Source organism: Hesperophylax consimilis, chromosome 20 (genome assembly GCF_061612785.1).
Source record: "Hesperophylax consimilis isolate HC1 chromosome 20, BYU_Hcon_1.0, whole genome shotgun sequence".
Taxonomy (NCBI): Eukaryota; Metazoa; Arthropoda; class Insecta; order Trichoptera; family Limnephilidae; genus Hesperophylax; species Hesperophylax consimilis.
The window spans coordinates 22,118,103-22,138,097 of NC_142855.1; the positions used below are offsets into that span (position 1 = coordinate 22,118,103).

At 38.2% G+C, this 19,995-nt stretch overlaps 1 protein-coding gene across 1 annotated transcript in view; it reads left to right on the forward strand.

Annotated features, from left to right (window-relative positions):
* Positions 1-14,922, forward strand: part of LOC149414336 (uncharacterized) — a 73,205-nt gene extending 58,283 nt beyond the window's left edge. The window contains exons 5-13 of the mRNA XM_089644139.1: positions 439-2,323; positions 2,646-2,773; positions 6,856-7,023; positions 12,743-12,881; positions 12,926-13,108; positions 13,248-13,389; positions 13,570-13,694; positions 13,737-13,855; positions 13,993-14,922. Of these exons, the coding sequence (XP_089500265.1) occupies positions 439-2,323; positions 2,646-2,773; positions 6,856-7,023; positions 12,743-12,881; positions 12,926-13,108; positions 13,248-13,389; positions 13,570-13,694; positions 13,737-13,855; positions 13,993-14,123 (3,020 nt within the window). The 3' untranslated portion in view covers positions 14,124-14,922. The remainder of the gene's footprint in view (positions 1-438; positions 2,324-2,645; positions 2,774-6,855; positions 7,024-12,742; positions 12,882-12,925; positions 13,109-13,247; positions 13,390-13,569; positions 13,695-13,736; positions 13,856-13,992) is intronic.
* The last annotated feature ends 5,073 nt before the right edge of the window (positions 14,923-19,995 follow it).

Sequence of the window (19,995 nt, forward strand, 5' to 3'; positions counted from 1 at the left end):
TTATCTTTTTGCCCCGATATTATCATCCTTATCAACCTTTAAAAATGATTATCTTCTCCATTACCAATTTCGTGTCAGCATTATTAGATAATACAGATTTTTTTTAATAAATAATTTTGCTTGAAGCCAAAGATCTTGACGATTTCTATATCTGCAATCAATCATATCCTAACATTATAATTACATTATAAATGATAACAGACCAGTGTGTGAATACTTGATTGATTTGCAAGAGTTTATAAGTTTTGATTAAAAACATTTAAATGTATTTTGTGATTTTGAGACTGAAAATTGAAATTGAAAAAAACAAACAATCGGGCATTTTTTCTACGTTACCAGCCCATTGTAGTATTTTGGACCTGCAGAACCTATCAATGGTCCAGTGCTCTAAAAAATATAACAATATATTTTTAAAATTCGTTTTCGATATATTTTCAGGGTCAACAGTGAAAACTTGGCGGCAAGGAGACTGGCACTCTAAATACCGGGAAGTTCAGAAAGTGTCACTCCGGAAACATCCTCCTGAAGCAGACCAGAAAGAAGACATATGCGCCAATTGCCACCTCTCTATTCGGAAACCTAAGAGGACCATGTCCGCCCCTAGCACCTGCGGCACCACTGATCACAACCCAATCGCAAACTGCCAAACTGACAGAACTCCTGGAAAAAGACGCAAGACTGGACAACATACAAGCAAAAAGTGCACCCAAAACCAAAACATTGGCCAGTCTGCAAAATCAGATAAGAGAAAAAGCCCTGGCCACAAAGTACCACCAAATAGAACTCACAGAAAAAGAACTGCTAGCCCAGTAGCAAAGGAAACATCCGGCAAATGCGACGATTCAAGCGACACGGATGATGACGTATTGTATTTTAATGTTACCGAAAAACGTGACGATAAATGTGAAAAGGATAAAAATAAGCATACCGAAGATGCTGACGAATTTAAAGATGTTAAAATTAATCTAGATTATGAAAGATTTCCATTAGAATTAAGTGTTAAAAATAGTTGTGATCTTGCCATAAGTGGCAAAGTCGATGATTTGAATGAAAAAACTGACAAAACCAGAGTTGGTCCTACAGAAGTTATCGATAATCTGGTTAAAGAAACTAACGGTGGTCTGGCAACTGTTGTACCAAGCGATTTGACTCAGGATTCAAAGATTAGTGATTATACTAAGTTAGACTGTGATGCGTCTGCAATAATTTGTGATATTAGCTGTAAAAAAGATGTTTTGATCGCAGGTAACGTCGAACATGACAAAGACGGGTTTGTGGACTGTGATAAAAATACCTTAGGTTTAACCGACACCATCCATCCAAAGGATAGCATTAATTGTGATAAATGTGCCAGAAAAAATACTATTAATATTTTAGGATCAGGCAAATGTGAAGATTGCTGCACTATACGGGAATTAGTTAAGATAGATTTTAAGGAAGCCGGCGTTGAACTATGTACAAAAGATGAATTATTGTTTTATATTGACTTAGATCCGGCGAACCACGATTTATCAGAATCAAATTCGTCTCAGGGTGACGAATATATACCGGTAAGCAATTGCATGAAAAGGAGACACGATGCTGGCAAAGTATTCACAATGCTGAATTTGAGAACAGAAGAAATTATTATGGACAATGAAACTAGCAAAGTAAGAAAATTGAACGATGACGCATCAGAAACTAAGTCTTCGTCAAGCAACAAAAGCTCTTTTGACGAATACGTGGAATTAGACAATGACTTCTTTAACGTAAATCCAGAATACAATCAATTTAGATTTAATGACTCCATCGAAAGCAGAGAGGAGAGGATTGTAAACGAAGAACTGGACCAGTTGACGTACGATTTTCTCGAGCAGTTTCAATATTTTAATGATGATTCTGATGGTTTGGACACCCCATATGAAGTGAGCGATGGGAGCTACATCAAAACGGCCATTTCCGAACCGAACTTCTTACACAACCGTCCAAAAGATGAAATGCTGCACAACTTTGAGGACGGCCGAATCGAGTTCATCAACTTAAACGATGGTAGCTCGAAATCTGACAGCTCAGTTTTCGAATCAGGAAATGAAAACGATGAGCTTTCGAGCAGCGATTTGGATATTAGATTCGATAGTCATTTCAACAATGGCTTTTGCAGTTGTGGTCCTGAGAATAAGGACGATAAATCGTCGAAGAACGAAGGGAAGCTGGAAGACATGCTGTCTAGTTGCTGGCCGAGGGACTGGATACCCCTGGACCATCCCGGAGCGAGGGTCATCTCATTGAGTTACACAACGGACCAGTACCTCTGGAGACCTATTTGGATCAAGCCATACAACAGGTCAGTAAAGTCAACCAAACAATATTCCTAACTGCTCCCAACCGTCAGGAACCAGTGAAACCATGGCATCCCCAATGTTGTGAGGCTTAAGGTATTGGGGAGGGAAGGAGATGGGGAAGGGGAGGGTGGGGAGGTTCCTGCCTTTTCAGATCTGATCACCAAACACGTCAAAAGTCATTTCAAGCAAGGTTTCAATTCTGAATGGTGGTCTTACACCAGGTCAATACTGAGAGCATCTTCCACTCTGGAACATGCCACAAATATAATTGACTTACCCAAATGGGCGCTATAATGAATTGGTATAACTGTATGTATGTTGCAGGAGCTCCCTCCGCGAGAGGTCTGCGGACATGATCCGGCAGCTGAACGCTCACGGGGCCGGCACTCGACCCATCGTGTGGGTGGGTCACTCCAAGGGGGGACTGTTCATCAAGCAGATGTTTGCTGATGGTAAGAAACTAATTCCTCTTTCTCCTTGCTGCCCTGGGAATAAACTTGGATTTTTAAAAAAAATTTTAATGCAAATTTTTGCAAAATTTTTTAATGCAAACTGAAAACAGGGTTTTCTCTTTTTCTCACCATAATACAAAATGAGATAGCACACATTTTATGAGTCCTTGTGAGGTTGGGATTTATTACATCTCCCAAAAAGACTGAAGAATATTTTCCAAAATTGATCATGGGGTTAACGTTCTTCACAATAGTGCGCAGTGGCTATATAGTTCTCCTGTTTATTTAGTGTAAAAAAATGGGCGCTTTAGTGAGGTTGTGAGTCCTGCAGTTACCGGCGAGGGGAAAGAGACGGGGAAGAGGAATTTGGAGGTGTGCCTGGTTATCCAGATCTGTTTACCAAACATGCTTTGGTCAGTATGTTTGGTAAACAGATCTGGATAGCTTAATTGCTTTCATCTCTTTCCAGCATTACTTATCTTGATCTTATTTAATTATGACATTCATCTATTCTCTTTATAAATGCTGATAATTTTTTTGAGGATTGTAATCGAAAAAAAGGGGAACAAATACTTTTGTATTATTTATTTTATTTAGTAGATAATATTTGACTCCTTTAGTTGTGGACAAAGTTGTTTTAATGAAGAAATTAAAACATTAATTAAAAACTGCATCTTTTTTGTTTTTTTTTGTTTTATATTAACTCCACACAGGAGGCCCTGAAGAAAATAATTTCCCTCAGGGCCTATGTCATCTTTGGGGATGCTGTGTGGAGGGTCTTTTTGTGGAGAGGAAGGAGTGAACATGGGTCTTGAAGAGTCCCATGTTGTAGGAGGGAGGAAACACAGAGGCCGGCAGTTCGTTCCACAGCCGAGCTGTTGAACTTAAGAACAAATCGTAGAAGCGACCCGTTCGCATGTGACAAATGTCAACCATGTACAAATGTTGGGCGCGCGTTTGGCGTGTATCCCGACTACGCACCGGTGCCGAAGGGATCAATGACGCTAGTTCCTCAGAGCATCTTCCATTGTAATACCGATAGAACAAGGACAGCATACCTACCTGACGCCTGTGCTCTAAAGATTGCAGTCCGTTTGTTAAGATTGGGGAATCTATCAAACGGACCGCCCGTTTTTGCACAGAGTCAAGGGTTTTTTCAGGTATTTAGGGGCTCCGGACCTGAGATGGCTGCCAAATTCGACAGTAGGGCACACTTGCGATTTGTACAGGGTCAGCAGTTGTGTACTATTAAAGTATCTGCGGGCCCTGTACAGTACGCCCAGCTTCTGAGAGGCCAACTTTACTCTGGCTTCGATGGAGCCCCCGTACCTGAGCTGGTCACTTATAGTTACACCAAGCATATCAATGGAAGGCCTGTTCGGAAGATTGCTTCCGTTGAAGGAGACTAGATTATCATTTGGATCCCTTTTAGACGTAATCAGACAGGATTGGGTCTTTGAAACATTAAATTCGACGAGATTATTTTTACCCCTGGAGGAAATACTCTCGAGATAACCGTCCATTCTCTGCTTCAAAGCCCTCCAATCCGTTGGAGTTTGTGTGCCCTTTGGGCGCTTGTCAAACAAAAAGTTATCATGAACTGTACTGTCATCCGCGTAACAATAAATCGGTGCACATGTCAAAAGGTCATTGATGTGCAACAAAAACAAAATCAGAGACAGAACCGATCCCTGGGGGACGCCAGCATTTATGGAGTGTGAGGAAGAGGTGAAACCGTCAGCAACCGCCTGAATCGACCTATCCCTTAAAAAGGCAGCAATCCACGTACACAGGGATACGGGAAGTCCGTAAGAAGGCAATTTGTTGACAAGTCCTCGGTGCCAGACCCGGTCAAAGGCCTTGGATATGTCTAGTGCGACCGTTTGGGTCTCACCGTGACGTTCCAGGCACCGCCCCCAAACATGCGTCACATACGCGAGAAGATCACCGCACGAGCGGTTCCGCCGGAATCCGTATTGACGGTCGTTGATAATTTTGTTCTTCTCGAGGTATGTGAGCAGTTTGTCGTTGATCACACGTTCCATCACTTTGGACAGAACTGATGTGATCGCTATGGGGCGGTAGTTGGCCGGGTTGGAGCGGTCACCTTTCTTGGGAATAGGGTGAATGACCGCTTTTTTCCAACCAGAGGGCACAGTGCCACACTTCAGGGACATTTTGAAGAGCTTTGTCAAAACTGGAACTATTTCCGCAGCACACCTCTGCAATACCAGGGCAGGTATTCCATCAGGTCCACTAGCTTTGTTAACATCTAGCCCCCGTATAACGTGGAGTACATCCCGAAAAATCTGTTTAATGTTTATATTTCCACGCCCTTACCAATGGACGTGTTCTAAATTATGTGCAGTTGAGAAACAACCATTACTCTACATTAAGGGTTGGTTATCGGTTGTGTAAGGTTTGTAACACGTTTATTAGTAAGGCTCAAAATCTTACTTTGCATTGTTTAACCTTTATTCAAAATGACTATAATATTAGGTACTTGTTATCGTGTATCGTGCACAATGGTCCTGTCAGAACTCTTGATGCTTGAACTCTGCGTTCCGTGCAACTCTTCTTGGCCTTTTCAGCGTTTGCGTCGTAATTTACTTCTATCAATTATTTTAAAGGAATCTTGCTTAGAAATCAAAACAATATCTTGAAGTTGATGCAGAAACACCAGTTCTGTCATATCTACTTTTTTTGTGATTTCGATGTCTACTGGTGAAAATGTATAAAAATCTGAATTCTGAGGATTTTACACTATTGTAATTCGAGGTTCTTTCAGTCAATGTAGTATCTGCTGAGAGGCTTTGAGATTTCTTAACAGTCTGTTTTTGAAGTAATTTATTCTTCTATATCAGTGGTAATTGCTTGCGCTCCAAAGCCTGGGTTGCCACTAAATCTTTTGAGCCAATATACGTTTTGCGAGAATTCCAGCTTCTTCTTGGGAATTTTTACTAAACATTTACAGAAATCGAGACAAACGCACTTGCACACAGCAATGTCAAAGAGATTTGTACAGAAATCGATACAAACGCACTTACACACGGCAATGTCAAAGAGATTTTTTTCAGGAATCCATACAAACGCACTTGTACACAGCAATGTCAAAGAGATTATTACAGAATACGATCCAAACGTACTTGTACATGGCATAGAGGTTTTGCCGTCTGCAATGTCAAAGAGATTTTTTTGCATATTCGACATTTCTTTAAGTTTTCGTACTTGTGATAATAATACCAGATTAGTCTATGTGCCATTTGATGTTTATAATTGGAATAGAGGCTTTATTCCACAACTTCATTAAATCACTTGTAATTATTTCACTTATGTCTTTCAAAGATCTTTTCAATTGAATAGCCACTGAAGTCATTTCTAATCCACAAATATAGTTTATTAAATCCAAATAAGTTGGTAACGCATTGTCTATTAACTTTTCTGGGCTACGAAACACAGGACACAATAAATTCTTTCTTGTTTTAGGCATATTACAATCCGATCACAATGGAGTTTGCACGATTATTTCGACGAATGTGCGCTCCGCGCTGATGTCTGTCTGTGACTGATTGCATAGATATACCACTCACTGATTGAAAAGTTGGATGGGTGAAAAAAAAAATATATGTTGCCACGTTCAAACTGGACTAACAGAGGTGTCTGTCTACCTGCAATATCTGAAATAAACGATATTTTTTGAAAAAATTTAGGGTCAGTGAATTTGAAGTTATTTTGTGTACTTAAAAGTGTACTGTCAAAGCCATCCATTGGTATTATAAGAAACACGAAATTAAAAACAAAATTTTTTCGCTCCGCACTAGTGGAATGGTCACCATGAAACAGGCAGTTGTCTAGTATGGTAATTCAATGTATCAATGGCTTGTGAATGTCAATTATGAAACCATTTATGATGTAAACAAATAAACAGCTATTTCAAGAAACGTTTCGATTTTGGAACTTGGTCTTTGACCAGAGTGATACAGTTTCTGCCATTCTAGTCATCTATAATTTTATTTCCAGAATATGGAAAGAGATCACTGTTGAAGAGGGTTATTTTCATGATATCTGTAATCTGTTTCCAGGGTTCGAGTCGTGGAGCACCCTGGGTCCCAGTTCTCCGGGGGCGCGTATTTACCTCAGCAGCCGTGCGCTCGTCTTCTATTCGGTGCCCCATCGCGGCTCTCCCCTGGCCAACATCAAGTTGCCCTTCCTGCTCAGAGTGTCTTCAGAACTGGAAGAGATTCAACATGGTAACCAACCAACTGACTAACTTTCCTATTTACCTTCTCTGGTTTAACGTGGAGTGTATTTATTTGTTAATTTGAAATAATGAAAATACTATTACGCAATACGATAAAAATAAAGTTTTTAACAGGAAAAAAAAAATATATATATTTTTCATGGGCAGCATTTATCAAATTCAAATCAGAAATATGATATGTTTCCAACCGTCCTTTCACGGTCCTTTCCCGGTCCTTTCACGGTCTTTTCACGGTCTTTTCACAGTCTTTTCACGTTCATCTATTTCCAACCGTCCTTTCAATGTCCTATCACTTTCTTTTCACGGTCCTTTCACGGTCTTTCACGTTCCGTACGTTTCACAGAAATATGATCTTTTTCCAATTGTTTTTTCACTTTCTTTTCACGGTCTTTTAACCGTCCTTTCACGGTCTTTTCATGGTCCTTTCACGGTCTTTTACGTGCCGTATGTTTCACAGAAATATGATCTTTTATCAAATGGTTGTTTCACTTTCTTTTCATGGTCTTTTCACTTTCCGTACGTTTCACAGAAATATGATCTTTTTCCGACTACCCTTTCACGGTCTGCACGTTTCAAAGCCTCTTTATCTAATTATATTCTTTGCCAATAACTAATATGCATACTAATAAAATGAAATAATACATAGTGTAACTTTAAAAAGGTACCTACACTAATTTTTTCTTCTGGAACATGCCGCAAGTAATATTATTTTATATAAATTACATGTGAAATAACAAAAAATTAATTAAATTAAATTTACCTGCGCACGCGAACTCGCAACCTTTGGATTTGTAGTCACGGACTTTTCCCTAATTACTAACCACTCCCAAATTATAAGGTTTTTACCTAATGCCAACTCCTTAATTAAATGTATAACTAGCGAAGTTAGCAACGGCTGAAGCTGTTCCAAGCTGGGAGGCGGGTATGGGTACAGCCCCCCCAATCATTGGATAACCAACACCTCTACCGCAGGTCACCCTAAGTGGTTCAACAGGGGTGCATGGGGTGAGGTTTGTCTAGGTCTTGACAGCGGACCCATCGTCGTGCACCGCAAAGGGAGGGATGAATTCAAACTTCCGCCTCTTCTGGACACACAGACCATCAGATTCCTACACATCCTTCATTACTTTCTTCTTTCCAGATCTTTCTCTCTTTCATTTCCTAAAAAAAACCTACACACAGCATCCCCAAAGATGACATAGGCCCTGAGTGAAATTATTTTTCGCCCAGGGCCTATAGATTAGTGGTCTTTCAGCAGCGTGATACTGAGATTACTACCGCAACGTGCTGCAAGTACAATATTTATTGTTGAATCATCGGTACAATCATAGACATATGAATATTAGTAGACCTGCCCTAAGTGATTAAAAGCGTATTATTCCCCACTCCCCATACCGGTTCCATTGGAGCCGGCTGGGCCCGCGTCTGGCCTCCCGTGAATTTAGAAAACGTGACGTCATCATTCTTGTGCGAACTATGGTCGAGGCATCATCGGTTCATTTTACGAAATAACACGGCAAAATGGTGGCTTGTGTTATGAAAACTTGTAAAAATAGATGTGAAAAAGAGAATAAACCCAATTGTCGTATTACATTCCATATTATAAGCATTATTTTACTTTATTTTAAGCATATTCACATCGTATAATATGGATCAGTTGTAGAAACATATACTATCACATCGAGATACGTCTGGACGCGAAACACAAAGCTGGTTGGTTGCTGGGAAGTAAATTATGAACATTTATAAAAGTGTCTTAACTAAATACGTAAACGAAATATTCGGCTCTGAAAATAGAAGAAATTTATTTTGCCGAATTTGGACTTCGCAAATTTGTTCATAACGTGGCGAGTAATTTGCGCTCCCATGTAAAAATGTCTATTCATTCAAAAGCAGATTTTACTTTTAAGAACTAAATGGTGATATTATAATGCGAGATGCCTATTTACTGTCAGATTGATTTATTGACGAATCACAGTCAGCTTTCCTCTCTGCGTCCCGCAACTCTTGTTTTAACCCCTCGTCCTTAACTTCTCGTCTATTAATATTCATATGTCTGTGGGTACAATATTGTATTTGTCTGCCTTTCTCGAAAGAATTGACTGTTTAAACTATCAAAACTATTTATTCCTATTCACATTGCGTATGTACAGACGCAAACAAATAATTTGTCTTAATATTGTAAAGCAACACCTTGCAAAAAGCGTATTTTAATAAAATTAATTAATTAACGCCATCTATGAACACCAGAGGCGGAAGGATCCAGTCGTGATAAGTCATTTGAAAAAATGTGTGACTAATCTTTATTTGATATTGTGAAAAATGCCCATATATTATTATCTATATCAATTTGTTGCGTCGCGGACTCTAAATACATATTATGTTAATATGGTAAATTGGAAATAAATACACAATCCACGTACTTACGGCAAATTATTTTTAAGATATTAAGTTTTAATGTAGTTGTGCACAACATTAAAGTAAATTAAATAAGAGTTTGATTCTATTTGACAATGATCTTTTACGTTTTTTGGTTTGTTACATTCTTCAGCTTCATTCTAAATCGATAACAACATAAATAATTATTCCAAACCTTTCCCGAACTATCCAATTGAAAAACAACCATTGTTCCACACACTACAAGCGTGTAAAATGAAAAACCAACATTTATTTATGTCACCATCTCTGTAAAACATATAATATTCATCGTGTTGTCTCCCCCACGGTCATTACCTAAGCGTCCCTAAGCTTTCTTCGGTACCTAATTTTTACTTCGACGAAAAATATAGTGCCATCTCGTTTATTCTATGGCGCGCATAGGGACAAAAGATGCCAAAGTGGACATTCTTTAAATTGACCCAGCGAATCGTTTGGACTTGTGAATGAAAGCTTCTATTTGAGACAACAGATGTCACTACTAGTCACTCGCCGCCGCCGCTGTTTTGCGTTACATTTTATATATATTATGAATAAGACCAATTGTTTGATGCACATTGTCTTATAATTTTGGTGGGTCAAACACCAATTGATCTAAGGGAAGAACCGCCACTGATGAACACGTAGAATATAACTAGCGCCGCGTTTAACCTTTAATAGAATCCAATTAGAAAAACGATTGTTTTGGAATTCAACAACAAAGTTCCTTGTGTAGGATATAATTTTTGGAGGTTCATTCCAGCTGGTAAACTTAAAATTATTCATATCCTGTTATTCATAGACGGCAAGAAAAAAAGTTATGTTTCGTATATATGCAATATGAATACCTTATTTTCAGTGGTTTTGTCAACACGGAGAAAACTTACTGATGTGAACTCTTATCAATTTATAAAAATCTAGTTATTAAAAATTATTCGTTTTGCTGTTAAAAATGGGACTGCAGGCCTATAACGAATGAATTTTAAGAGTTCCGAACAAAGTGTCAAATAATTAGGACTTGGTGGTTGTGAAGAAAGACACTTTAAATGACCTCAAGACAAAATTCACCGTTTATTGGCATTTTTTGACTGAATTTGACATTGAATTTATAATAAATCATATTAGTGATTTGGTATGGAGACATTACATCGCTTATACTGACATCTATGAGAGAATAAAATAATCATTTACCTTTTAACAACACCCAAATAAAAATTTGTTTGGTTTTAATCTTTACTTAATTACAAAGTATCATTAGTAAAAATCGATTGTTTTTTGAGGACGACGGAACACATGTTCGTACAAATTTTGACATTGTTGCATTCCTTAGTGATATTTATTATGAAAAGATTCGATTCTTCTCGATATATTCTGAATGACTAATATTTTATCAGGAATTTGGTATGCCGTCACTTTTTTAATAGGATCATTTTTCTCCGTGCGTATAAAAACTCATTTCTTTTAAAAAAGGCATACAAATTGATCACCGATACAATATTTTGTTGGTATGAATTTCTTGAAAGAATGGAATTTCATACGGACAAATCTATTTGTTACTATTTATTTACAAACGTATACGTTTATCTTAACCCTTCTCTCCTCTGGCATATTGACCGCTACATTTCTTAAATATGCTGTCAGAAAGTCGGAGGAATTGTGTGAATTTCCGCTACTCGATAAAATCCAAATAAATAAAAATAAAAACTGTTTTTGAAAGGGGATTAAATATGCCTTCAAATGTTATTATCTTTAAATAGTATTAGAAAAAGACGCTATTTTCAAGTCTGTTTGTGCGCTTAGTTCTTCTAAACTACGCACCAGATTTTGATAGGGTTTTCACTATCATTTAGAAATTTTCTTCCGAAAGGTTTATGTATATAATACATGCATATTATATTTGTAGAAAGTAGAGAAAAGTCGATGTTTTGTAATCAAGTCGTAAATTAAATATTTTTGGGCGTTGCTAACAACGCTGGCTAAACCTTATGAGATACATCTAAACACAGACATAGGAATTAATAGACGAGAAGATAATGGCGAGGGGTAAAATCAACTGTTGAAGAACGAAGGGGGTAAGGCTGACTGTGATTCGTCAATAAATCAATCTGACAGTAAATAGGCATCTCGCATTATAATATCACCATTTAGTTCTTAAAAGTAAAATCTGCTTTTGAATGAATAGACATATTTACATGGGAGCGCAAATTACTCGCCACGTTATGAACTAATTTGCGAAGTCCAAATTCGGCAAAGTAAGGCAGCTTCTATTTTCAGAGTCGTAGTTAGTTTCAGAGTATTTAGTTAAGACACTTTTACAAATGTTTCATAATTTACTTACCCCAGTAAACAACGATGAGCACACTTGAGAATCGCTACATTGTGATGTGATAGTATATGTTTCTAAAACTGATCCATATAATACGGTGTGAATAAGCTTAAAATAAAGTAAAATAATGCTTACTTATGGAATGTAATACGACAATTGGGTTTATTCTCTTTTTCACATCTATTTTTACAAGTTTTCATATCACAAGTCGACATTTTGCAGTGTTATTTCGTAAAATGAACCGATGATGCCTCGACCATAGTTCGCACAAGAATGATGACGTCACGTTTTCAAATTTCACTTGAGGCCATACGCGAGCACAGCCGGCTCCAATGGAACCGGTATGGGGAGTGGGGATAATACGCTTTTAATCACTTAGGGCAGGTCTACTAATATTCATATGTCTATGCATCAAAATAATATACGAAGGAATTGTATATCTTATAAAGACCTACAGAAAAGTCCATGATGGTATATGTCTATCTCCTAAGGTTAACTCCAAGCAACGCCGGGGTACATGTCAGCGAGTTAGAAATAAATACATAATTTAATAAATATTAAAAATTTTAAATCAAACCTAAAATGTTTTAAAGTGGCTCACTTTACGTTTTTTCGTCTAGCACTGAACTAAAACTACTGATAATGAAAAAAAGGTTTTATTACTGCAACCTTTTTTGTCATTTCATATAAAAATAATTAAATAAGTTTTAAATAAATTTTTCTCAAATTGCAGTCAGAACCTTTGGTTTCGTTTAGGTATACATTTGAATTATTCTCTGGTTAATTTCTATATTTGAATATGTATTAAGCTTGGTGTGTTTTCTATCTTACATCGTTTAGTTGATATTTCTCACCATTACAGTAAGGGAGATAAGGATTTCTCTGAGAGAATATGAGTTGTTCCGATAAGCAAACAAATGCAGTATACGGATAATAGCTCACTGCATGCTGTATTGCTTTGTTGTAGAGAGTGACTTCGTGCTCCGGCTGCACGATAGGTTCCTGGGGGCGGTGCGTGGTGGGGGGGAGCCTCCAGCTATCCTGTCCTACACGGAGACGCGGAGGACCTTAATGGGGGCCATCTACCTAAGGATCGTGCCGCTGCAGTCAGCCGGTAAGTTCAACACACCCGTTTGTGAATGTGCTCCAGCGCGAGGAGTTCCTGGTTCCTGGTGCGTGGTGGGGGGGAGCCTCCAGCTATCCTGTCCTACACGGAGACGCGGAGGACCTTAATGGGGGCCATCTACCTAAGGATCGTGCCGCTGCAGTCAGCCGGTAAGTTCAACACACCCGTTTGTGAATGTGCTCCAACGCGAGGATTTCCTGGTTCCTGGTGCGTGGTGGGGGGGAGCCTCCAGCTATCCTGTCCTACACGGAGACGCGGAGGACCTTAATGGGGGCCATCTACCTAAGGATCGTGCCGCTGCAGTCAGCCGGTAAGTTCAACACACCCGTTTGTGAATGTGCTCCAGCGCGAGGAGTTCCTGGTTCCTGGTGCGTGGTGGGGGGGAGCCTCCAGCTATCCTGTCCTACACGGAGACGCGGAGGACCTTAATGGGGGCCATCTACCTAAGGATCGTGCCGCTGCAGTCAGCCGGTAAGTTCAACACACCCGTTTGTGAATGTGCTCCAACGCGAGGATTTCCTGGTTCCTGGTGCGTGGTGGGGGGGAGCCTCCAGCTATCCTGTCCTACACGGAGACGCGGAGGACCTTAATGGGGGCCATCTACCTAAGGATCGTGCCGCTGCAGTCAGCCGGTAAGTTCAACACACCCGTTTGTGAATGTGCTCCAGCGCGAGGAGTTCCTGGTTCCTGGTGCGTGGTGGGGGGGAGCCTCCAGCTATCCTGTCCTACATGGAGACGCGGAGGACCTTAATGGGGGCCATCTACCTAAGGATCGTGCCGCTGCAGTCAGCCGGTAAGTTCAACACACCCGTTTGTGAATGTGCTCCAACGCGAGGATTTCCTGGTTCCTGGTGCGTGGTGGGGGGGAGCCTCCAGCTATCCTGTCCTACACGGAGACGCGGAGGACCTTAATGGGGGCCATCTACCTAAGGATCGTGCCGCTGCAGTCAGCCGGTAAGTTCAACACACCCGTTTGTGAATGTGTTCCAGCGCGAGGAGTTCCTGGTTCCTGGTGCGTGGTAGGGGGGAGCCTCCAGCTATCCTGTCCTACAGAGTTCCTGGTCCTAAAATGATTTTGTTTTCCTTTGCAGACCCCGGAGTGGGCAGCGTGTTTGGGGTTTCCTTGGACCACCGGGAGATCTGCAAGCCGACTTCTCGCTCCTGTTTCCTCTACCGGGAGCTTCTTGGAGTCATCCAGAGCATCGGACATTCCTCGTTCTAGTCCAATCAACATCTCGTCATAGTTTAACATTGTGCCAAAATTTTCCCGTTTGGCCTCCTAATGAAAAACTTAGCCATTTGGGTAACATTGCCCCTAACTGGATAAAATTGCCCACATTTGGGTAACTTAACCATTAATGCTAAATTTTTCCACTCAGGGTAACTAACTTTGAACCTTAATCGGTATCTTTAACCCTCATGGGTAACTTTGTCACTTTTCCCTTCATGTGTAATTTTAAATTTTATAAGTAACTTTGCCCCTCACAAGTGACATTGCTCAATAACACATTCATGACGTCGTTTTTGAGTAGATGTGATAAAACATAATAGACAGGAGTTTAAATTTTCATCAAAACAAAATACGAACTTCTGTTTGCCGGCAAGTGTCTGTCGATGTTTTAATGAATAACTTATCTCCTTATGGGTAACTTCACTCCTTAAACAGTTAAATTGTCCTTTTTCGGGCAATTTCGCCCATTCTCCTTTAATTTTGCAGCTAAATTAAATAATTGTAATTTTTCATGACGTGCAAATAAGGTTGCCATATTGTTATTAGAAAATATGACGCCCGCCATGCAACGGATGTGTGCCCAATGTGTTACGATAGAAAATGTGTAGCTCTTCTCGTTAATTGCGTAACTTCACCAATAATGGTTAAATTTTTCCACTTTATGGGAAAGTTTGCAGTTTAGTGGGTAACTTTTATAGCTTTATAGGCTAACTGTAACCCTTAACCATTTTGGGAACCGCTTTAGTGAAATAGTGTCTCCACTACTATTATAGTTAGAAATTTAACTAATAACGGTTGCGAATGAAATTTGAGAAAAAAATATCAAACTTTGTGTTTTTTTATTAATTATTATTTTTACATGAATCGACACAAAAGTGAGGTTAATGTTTATAATTATTTGACTAAAAAGGGTTTGCCATCTTTTAAAATTTTTTCACGTTTGACTTAAAATTATTATTATTATTTTTTTAATGTTTATTTCTAATAATAAAGTTTGAAAGCTAATTTGATCACATTTCAAAAACTTTTTTAGTTTTCAGATCGGTGCAAAAATATTTTATTTATTTGGATTTTATTGCAAAGTTAAAATACACACAACTTCTCCGAACTTCCGACAGCGTCTTTAAGAAATATGACGGTCAATACGCCAGAGGCCTGAGGGATAAATGGGTAATTTTATCTTTGCGGCTTAATATTGTGATAACTTTGCACATGAATTGCGTAAATTTTCCTTTTAAAGAGATTTTTGATAATATGAGAAAAATTTGATTTTTGTTTGATGTTTTTTCAGAACAGTAATGATATCTAAGGATGAAATTTTGGAATGAAGTGTTGATTTAATTAGTTTTAAGTAGACATTAATTTAAAAAAGAAAGAAAGACACACATTCTCAGCTTACGTATAAGGTGTATTGGAATTCCTTCTATTAATTTAATAGTGGGTAATCGTTGCCCGTTTCTTTTTGGATTTAGGCCCTTCCCACACAGATGTTTTTACAAGCTACGTGACTGCGATGCAACCACAAGTCGCCTACCGGTATGCTACTCTTTAACGTTGGTTTCCGTACACGGCGCTACCCCAATTATACTGAAACAGATCATTTTTAAATGTGCAATAGTCGAGTTTATACGATGTCAAGTGACTTAAGCGCTTGTTATATGAAAGCGGATTTTCTCAAACAGTCAAAATCTCTTCATTTTTTTGTCGCTAGAGGGCGGTAGTTGTACATTAATGAACTTGTCAAAATACAACGTCAAATGTGCGTTCATCATGTCGCGCATCATCACGTACGCAATCGGAAATCGGAAATATTAAGTAAAACAAACAGCTTAGTAAAAAGGTGTTACTTATTTGCAGAACCTACTATTTTGGTAAAGCATTTACTTTGACATTTTTTATAAATTTTTATCATTCACTTGCTGTTGTTAAATCTAATTAGATTTGAACGGCTTTTGGCTTTACGAATCGCATTTGAGAAACATTTCCCATACAAAGAAAGGTTGTTTTGCACGGTGTTCGGAAACTCGTGGTATAAACGGTATAACTTGTGAATGAATCTACCGTTCATTTAAAGTCAATTTTGGGTTCTGATTTTTTGAAGTGAAACTTCTTTAGGCGCGTAATGGATTCGGGGACGGAGTAAAACCGAGTCAGGATCGACACGAAAATGCGGGTACCCCCACCACCGCTCACCGTTCACTGTCCCTCTCTCACCATATGCGCTTGTTGAGGTGGGGGAGCCGCTCACGAACGTTCTCTCTCTTCTCTTCTTTCCTCTCTCTCAGACACCAGCGAACTGCGCCACGCCAAGCATCAGCTGCTTGGTTAGTATACTGCGTCGTGAGTGTAATACGAGTGAAATACGTAATTGATTGTGGTTCATACGGTTAATTTGAAAATAGAGAGAGAGGAATAAATTAAATTTGAAAATAGAGAGAGAGGAATACTAGAAGTTTCACTTCTGTCTTGCGTAGGCTTGACACACCCACTTTTTTTTTTATTTGAGTTTCGTTTTCGAGAAAATCGAATGCGGATTTATTTGGTAGATTTAAAAATTTTATATTTGATAGAATATCTATACATATTAATAATATTGACCACAAAAAATAAAAGAAAGTTTTTTTAAAATTTATATATTTGTTAAATTATTCAGTGTTAACTAAACAATAATCTGTTTTAACCATGGCAGTAGCTATCGTGCAATATAACTAGCCGTTGGAAATAATAGTTATATTCATTTAACGACAAACGCTATTGAAAAAAATTACGTCAATGGGTTGAAATATAATACTTAAATACAAATATTATTCAACGAATCCACGATTCGACCTATTGTTTAAGATGTATTGACGCGTAATAAATATATGAAATGGTGAATCATTTAAATTTACTGAATTTAAAGTTACTGTTCTTTATACAAATAGAACGGCGTCATATGCGCCTCACAATTTTTGCCTCATTTGGGTGTTTAAATGTTACCTGGCTATTATAGACTTAGAGGCCTTGTGTTTTCTCGGTAGGGAAAAAATTGTTTCCTAAAAAACCCTTATTATTTGGAACTTTACAACACAATACATAGATAGAATATCTTTGATTTGACAAAGTTTGAATGGTTATGTGTGTATACGCAGAAAGGTGATATAATCGTAAATTTACTTGAAAAGTTTTTTTTGTCTGTTTAATCTAAAGATAAAAACGGTAATAAACTTGTTTACTCCTTATATTAATACGCCTTACCATGTAAGGTCGGAACAGTGAAAAACTTGACTTGTTATCACTTAAAATTGCCGATTTTACCAAACTTAAAATGATTTGGCGTGAGATGGTAATTTTTGGTTTGATTACCAAACGCGCCAAATGAAAAAATGTTCACTCTCACAACTTAATCAGAGCGACAGTGAATTCTCACACACACTTGCATAAAGGGCACGCAAATCAACATTGTGACGTTCGTGCTAACCGTTAGGAAAAGGAACGCACATTGAATATTGTATTTTATGCGTTTCAAAGAATATGAGAGTTCAAAAAAGACAATGCAACAAATTTACGTGAAAAAAGAGTATTTGTGAGTACTTACCGTTTTTGTAGCTTCCTTAGATTATTGCAATGCTTCAAGTGAGTCGGTATTCTACTTTTAGACACAGAAATGAAACATTTTGATGGCATTTTAGAAATATATACGCCGTGAAACAGGGAGCGATAGTTTCACCACCGTTCGCGGGGGCTTCTCTCCCGTAATAAGTAAAAGACGGTGAAATGTGTTGAAAATTTGGTGCAAGATGAAGTATTTATTTAATTGTTAATATCCACAGATATCATAACGATAATAAGAGGCCGTACTTCTACAGATGTGTGTATTATATACATATTTTAAATTAAAAATATTGTGTAAAACCGTTATTAATGCGATAATCATGGATCGAAGTTTTAAAAGTGGGTTGTATGGTGTATCAATGTTTTTATTTTTTATAGTCGAATGCCTACAACAACTGCAAAAAATAGGCAGACTGAAAAATAATAGTCCATTAATTGGTATCAAAAAATATGAAGTCTGAGAATGACATACGAAAGGTAGTATTAAGCCGTTTTAGAGAGCCGTTTTCCTGCAAATCACCATTCTGCCTTATAACCCACTCTTAAGCGATGAAGACAATTATCTTTATTATAAGTATAAAAAAATATCTAAAACATTATTTTGAATTCACCTATACAACTATAGAGGTATATAGATAGAGCCAGCTTTGGCGTTCGTCACGCATATCGGTTCATTGTTCATTGTTCACTGTGAGATATCACGGGCATCAGTCGGTAACAATTGTTCGCCGGGCGCAGGTCTCCGGCGATAACTTCAAAAAACCTACATGCATCCTGAGATATTGCACAAGTCATGCTGGAAAATATACAGAAAGCAATGGTATAACTATTCATCAGTAAGTAGGGTTTTATCCTAATCAATTGATTTATTAATGATTAAAATGCATGGAGCATTTACGCAGCTGTGCGCTGCCGCCGGTCGCCTTCGACTCGTTCGTTGAGCTAGTTCGCTGTTTTTTAAAGGATTTGAGCGACATTTACAGCAGCCACACCCCTCTTTCTACTTGCCGCACGGGAACAATATTTCACACAGATATTTCAAGGAATATAAACTCTATATAAATATAACTATACATAATATTGAGCATTCATCGCGGTCAAGGAACAACTACATAAGAATGTTGTCAAATCGACGCGCTTAATCCTTTCTTACGTATTCCAGTACATTATGGTTACATAAACTTTATTATTTTCACATCTCCACAACAAATTTAAAATTCAAATCATCCTCTGGCACCATTTCTGTCAAACGATTGGTAGTTATAGCGTGCTACCAACACTGTCAGTAGCGTGCAACTGAAGTCAAACCCATTGATGACGCGTCGCGTTGTGTATGAACACAATACAATAGTATGGCGGATACTCAAGAGCAACGCATTTGCTACGCGCACGAAACTCACGTCGCGTGTACGACGTACGTATGGCCCAAGTCAATTCATCTTTAGGAAAGCATCCCCAGCTATCTCCGCACAGCAGTATGGAAGAACTTTTTAGCATTGTATTATGTATTATAATATATTATGTATTTAAATTTTTGCGTCTACGTTTTTTACTCAAAATTAATCACTGGAATCGCTGATTAAGGGGGTCCGAAGACAATAAATGTTCAATTTTTATTGGAAAAAACTTTTCTTTAACTTCTTTAAAGGTTATACACAACAGTGTAATATATCATTGAAGAAGAAAAAAATACTAATACATCTAAACGAAAATAAAATATAACGGTCTTTAAAAAAATTTAATTTTTAAATTTTTTTATTGTCTTTTAAAAATCTTTTTTAACTGTCTGTTATTTCTGTCGATCTTATATTTCTAATTCTGAATTAGCAATATTACCTATTAGAGACTAAATGCTGAGATCCTTGAGGCGTATGTGTGGTAAAACCATGTATGATCGTGTGAAATGTGAAAATTCGCAAAGAATGCAAGACTGATGTAAGCGTAGTGAGTAAGATTAAGAAAAGGACGCTTAGATGGTTTGGGCATGCGGAGCGAATGAACAAAGAAAGGAGTTTAAGGAGAATGTATCACGCAAATGTGGATGGTAGTGAATACGATTTTTTTTTTCAGTTCTAAGAGCTTACTTAGTTCACCCCCATTTATTAATTATCCAGTTATTCTGCATAATGAATGACATCACCCAAACAGTTGTCCATATTGACAGCTTACCTCAGAGGTCGCGCTAAAAGTAGCGGCTTTTGTCTACCGACTGTCGGAATCATATTCTGACAGTGCTCGCAAATATCGCTAACTGACCATAGATGACAGA